Source organism: Protopterus annectens, chromosome 11.part0 (genome assembly GCF_019279795.1).
Source record: "Protopterus annectens isolate FY-2018-M chromosome 11.part0, PAN1.0, whole genome shotgun sequence".
Lineage (NCBI taxonomy): Eukaryota > Metazoa > Chordata > Ceratodontiformes > Protopteridae > Protopterus > Protopterus annectens.
The window spans coordinates 1,376,734,649-1,376,740,648 of NC_056745.1; the positions used below are offsets into that span (position 1 = coordinate 1,376,734,649).

The 6,000-nt window shown below is 36.8% G+C and overlaps 1 protein-coding gene across 1 annotated transcript in view; it reads left to right on the forward strand.

Moving 5' to 3' along the window:
* The window catches only part of LOC122815075, a 3,014,144-nt gene extending 3,008,768 nt beyond the window's left edge, over nucleotides 1-5,376 (forward strand). Inside the window, exon 108 of the mRNA XM_044087319.1 lies at nucleotides 4,725-5,376. Coding sequence (XP_043943254.1) covers nucleotides 4,725-4,744 — 20 coding nt within the window. The 3' untranslated portion in view covers nucleotides 4,745-5,376. The remainder of the gene's footprint in view (nucleotides 1-4,724) is intronic.
* Nucleotides 5,377-6,000: the final 624 nt, after the last annotated feature.

The following is a 6,000-nucleotide window of genomic DNA, read 5'->3' on the forward strand; positions in this document are numbered from 1 at the left end:
GGCCTCTACAAACATAGTCTAGCATCCTAAATGTGTCCCTTTGTATCTTGGGTGCTTTTATTAGGAGGGGGAATATGTTAGTTTGGATAGGATGGATGCTACTATGGATTATATACAGGGAGTACATTAGTTTGGACACAATTTACTATCTGCCTCTGTCCATCTGAGACATTGGTGCTAGACACAGGTTGCACTACTGATTACCTATCCACTGATTAAGGTTAAACTTCACACATGGATAGGGAGCCTATAGCAGTGAGTGAGGATCCCCCAGGAACATATCTGTCTTTCCAACATGCCCTATTTATGTTACAAGTAAAATTCAAATTATTTGATCTACTAGTTCTGATGCTGTTCATTTTGCAGATGTGGAAGAGGTCTTTCAGTGCTGGATCAGAGGATGCTTTACATGTCAGGCATAGATTGCTTCTTACTAATCTGTAGAAGAATGAGTATCAAGGTGACCAGGTGATCAGCAGAGGACAGAGTGTTAATGCCCTGGATTCTTTTGGAAAGGAACCTTAGCGGGTGTTCCAGTTGCTGCATATGTCTGGGCAAGTACATGCCAAAGGGGGTAATGACAGATCTGGTGATGGCCAAGTAAAGTGGCACTATGAATTTCCTGGACCTAGATGCCATGCCCTTATAAGATGAGTGACACAGAATGATTTTCTTGCCACCTTGCCCACATATTGATCAAAGGTCAGGTTACTATTGACATATGTTCCCAAATCCCTGATTACAAGATCAATTCTTAGGAGTGTTTTATCAATGATTTAATTTTCCTGGGTGTCTGATTTCCTAAAAGGTACTGTAATACATTTCTTGGCATTGAGTTTTAGGCCATGACTTTAGCACCAGTCATTTGTCTTTGTTAGTTCCTCTTGCAAGATGCTAGTATCTTGGGAGAAATCACTTCTAGTTTGCAGTCATCTATTTTCTTGGTCAGCCAAAGGCCCTTCACATTGGCCTTACCATCTGATAAAAAGATGGCAAGGAGAAGCAGGCACAGCACAGAGCCCTTAGGGACTCAGCTGGTGACCAGTCTCTTTGTGGAGGAGGTCTCTCCAATCCTGACTTCCTGCTTTCTATTTGTGAGCCAGCTGGAAATCCAGCATGCTACATAGGGGTTTATGACTAATTCAATGAGTTTGTTGACAAAGCCCAAGTGATGTATTGTACTGAATACCTAGGTCAGGTCTAGGTAGGCAATATGCACAATTTTCCCCTCATCTATTGCTTGGGTGACCTTTTAAAAGAAGTCCACCAGGTTTAGTAGGCATTAACTTTCTTTAACAAACCCAAACTGGGTTAGGTCCTCTGTCTAATGGTTGCTTATGTCTCTTTTTATCACTTCCATGATAATTTGTTCCATGGCTTTGCATACGTGTATATATATATATATATATATATATATATATATATATATATATATATATATATATATATATATATATAAATATATATGGGTCTACTTTTAAATGTTGAATTCCCAAAATCTCGAAATCTATAATGTCGAGAGCAGAACACCGAAAGATCAGTATGCTGAAATGTCACAATGTCAAGTGTTAAAATCTTAAATTGGTTGGTTTAACACTGCTGGTGATGTTTAAATTGGATGCCCTGGCTTTAAGACATATGTTTTAGTACAGTAAATAACAAGAAAACATGGCTGAGTTTACCTTGCAAACTCTGGTAAGTATCGGAAAGATGTATAGTAATATGCAGTCTGACAACAGTGAAGTAGTGTTGCTAAGAGAAGGTTAAGGAGAGTCTGTTGCAATTTAGACATGTAGCCATACAGTGCGGAATGGTATGTTTACTGTTTTCTTCTGTGTAGTGCAATCTCAGAGTTGATATATTTAAGTTGCAGGGGGTGTGGGGGACATAGCCCCCCCACATGGGGGTTGTAAGGGGGCTTGCCCCCTGATTAAATGTGGAGAAGTTTAAAGTCATTTGTTTTATATTTGTTGTATATTTTTTGTGGTGGAGGTTTGGAATTGTAGCTTTGCTGTTTTTGTTTCGATATTATGGGACTCGATGTTTACAGGTTTTGATATATTGCTGATTCAGCATTCTGGTCTCAATATTATGGATTTTGTGATTTTGGGAATTCAACATTTAAAAGTAGATCTATATATATATATATATATATATATATATATATATATATATATCTGTCAGATTAAAAACTGAAAGATGTGTTGTAAATTCCACATTTATGCATAAGTACAGGTCTATCAATGTGTAGCTTCATGTAGTTAATCATTTGTTCATTCATTCTCCAGTAACCCACTTAGCACTCAGTGGGTCCAAGGCAAAAAGCAAATCCTGAATGGTCTCCCAACAATTTCAGGCCATGCTCACACACACTCAGTTACATATAGCATGCACAGCTGTGAGTAAAGTGGAGTATTCTTTACTTACACCACATCTTTGGATCTCTGGGATGTATGAGGAAACTGGAGACCCCAGTAAAAATCCTTGCAGATGTAGGAAAGTCATGTAGATTCTATACAAAGCCCCCCCCCCCCAGCCTAGAAATTAACTGGAAACCGAGTTCTGCAAGGCAACATTGCAATCTGTTAATTTTCTTTAATTTCTTTATGTGTGTCATTTGAACATAACATTGTACTGCATGTAATATCTTTAAATTCTAGAGATTTTTTTTCCTCCCAAAACCTAGATCTGGAAAGAATATATTATGGTCCATGCAAAAGCTGGTCAGCAGAAGTAACATAAATTAACAAATATACAAACAACCACATGGCCATAATGGCTCCACACAGCTTTTAAGGGCAGAACGTATCCAGGCCCGTGGTCCACTCAGTCACCAGGCACTCACCTGGGAATAGCATTTGCAGGATTAGCTTTAAAGATGGGCTACAGTATGTCCCTTTTCTGATAGACATTGCTTATTGTAATGCAAACCTTTGTTTGTGTCACCTTTGTTAATTCTTTATGTTTTCCTTCATCTTTGAGCTGTTCTCCACAGGTGCACATGACAGGAGCTTAATATTCTTGACAATATAGCTCTGTCACAGAGGGACATTACCCTCCACACCATGATAAGGTCATAATCCCAAGTGGGGAGTGTCAAAATATATGTCATCCAAATTACAATATTCTTCACTGGGTCATGTTTAGGCAGACCTTCTGACCTATAGTGTGATGTTTTAATGCCGAGTCCAGAGGATTTGAAAGACTGATTCTGATATCATGCCTCCTTATATCTACTCCTGTTTCAGAGTAATGTCACTGCTTTCCTTGATTTATTAAAAATACCTGACAGTTGTTTCTTTGACTTAATTACTTTAAGCATGTATAAGTTATTTATTGCTACAGCCATAAACATGCCAGAACCCATGCCTTTAAAATGCTTTCAAACAGCATTTGATTTAATGTGATGTGTTAACACTGATTTTAGTTTCAAACTGAGATCCTAAATTTCACTTTGTCTTTGTTGCATTTTGTTGGTTTATGGTTGCATTGTGATATCTGTTGCATAAAATTATGAAGACAATTCTAAATTGAGACTTAGTGTAAGAGACAGTTTGTTGAGATGATAGACAAGGTGATAGTTGCAATTTTAAAGACAATAATTACAAACGTTATGTACTTTTAGAGGATTTATCATGGGAGGAAACCATTGCATGGTAGTGGGCTTGGCTTAGGCAGAAGAGAAAATGACTAAAGTTGTAATAAAGTAAAAATGAGTAACGCCAAACCATACAGGAAAGCAGACAATTCATTTGATACCATTCTGTGATGTACTAATGCTGTATTAAAATTAAAAATGTGGCTACCCTGCTTGTGTTACATGAGGCAGTTCTAGGTGTGTATCTGGACAAATGATTTCATTTTCAGATAACTTTTCTGCAAAAAATAAATGATTAATGGACAAAGTATATAATAATGTCAATGAAATGCTGAAGGGATATCTCAAAGGAAGATAAATCTGCTATAAAACTACAGTCTGGTAGAGGGATGAGTGTAGGATGTGTTATAATGAAATTTTGAAAAGGAAAGGATTCATAAGTGCAAAGAGTAAAAAATAAATAAATACAAATCATATCACAAAGAGGGATGAAAACTATAAAAGCTTTAAACAGGAATATATATCAGTTTGCAATATAATAATCACTGGAATGCAAAGAATGCAGGAATATTTTTTGGTATGTGACAGAGATGTAAAACATCAGGTCTATTTTAGATGAGCGACCGTTCTGATGTTCGAATCATATATGGTCGACATCATATGATCAAACGTCGGAAAGGTCGAAAGTGAAAGTCAGCGGCTTTTTACGTGCAGAATGGGAAATTTCCCTTTCTGCACTGAAGTGCATTCTTGGAGTTGTATATTTAAGTAGGGGGGTGTGGGGGGTGCAGCTCCCCATGTGAGGGGTGCCGGGAAGTTTGCCCCCCTGCTCAGAGCGGTAGGGTAAGGTTTTTTTTTTTATCATTTTATTATATAGTCGATGTTTCAAACTTCGCTCATATGAATTCACTCATGTGAGGTTCGAAGTTTTGAAACTTCGACTATATAATATAGACCCAAAACATTATGGGTAAAGTAGCTATATGGCTACCTGTCTCTGCTAGATGTTTTCATATTTTAGGACAATAGGCAGTTTATGAGTACTGCAAACAGAGTATAATTGTGATGTTGTATGTAGTTATTTCAAACTTTAGTAATGAGACATATTATTTTTTTTTTTTTACAGAAGACATGCCCAGAAGATAACTTCCTCCAGTTGGCCCTATAGCCAAAAATACAAAAACTTCATCTTCGGAATATTTAAATGTCAAGTACTGTAAAAGGGCATATCATCAAACTTGCAATTTGTTTCATATTGTAAAATATAAACCAAGGTGAAGACTGGCTCTTTTCAAAATGAGGGAAACACATTGTATATATGTATATAAGCAGAGTAGCAAGCCTGGCTTGAATGGAACAATGCAGTCCGTGACATTTCCTTTCTGAAGAAAACTATACAGCCATTTATTTTTATGTTGCTCTGTGAGATTACACTTCACACTGCTGAATAATTACCCATGGTTGTTGGACTACAGTGGGTTTGAAAGAACAAGTTTAAATTTTATACAGGGTGTGCAACTGCATGTTGTATATCGTTGAATCAAAATTGCATCATTATGACATCATCGTGATTTCAAAAGAAATGATCTGCGAGTAAAGATTATAAAACATGTACAGTTTCTAGGCATATTAACAGTGTGGTGTTCTTTGTTTTAGAAAGGGCTACTAGAGCTTGTTTTATTTGGAATTTGACACTTTTATATGATGATACTATGTAAATAATGTTTTTGTTGTTATTTTATATTTTACTACAACTGCGGTGGAGGTGCTGTGGTAGCGTTGTCGCCTCACAGTAAGACACTATCCGGTTCGATTCTCAGCTAGAGCATCTTCTCCGTGGAGACATGCGTGAATGTGCGTACCTTCGTTGAAGGTTGTGCATCAGGGCTGGCAACTCGGCACGTAAAAAATCTACTGCCAATCATTATTGGACTGGAGTTCCGCTGTGGTGACCCCTAACCAGGAAAAGCTGAAAGACACAACAACAACTAGCAATAATATTTTTCTTATTTTATATTTTACATCTTTGCTATTATTGCTTAAATAAGATTACATACAAGTGCATTCACTTTTTCTTGTTCTGACTATCCAATATATTTAGAATGTGCTGTCATCAAATGTACGTAACAGTTTACTTGACAAACAAGATAGAATTCAATGAAACTAATTATGCATGATCCGAAAGCATTTTCCATAACATGTTGAGATATTTCTGAACTAAATGTGTTATCATCAGAAACCAGTTTTGAAATTTTAGCTGCCTTAATCTTTAACCCATTGTTTCTCAATGACATAAAGGAACAGATAGCTGGTGGGATACAAATGTATTGGTAAAAACAAGCTTGTGATAAACAGTGGAACAAAATCAGTTGCTCAGCATGTTACTTAACTGCAAATCTAAA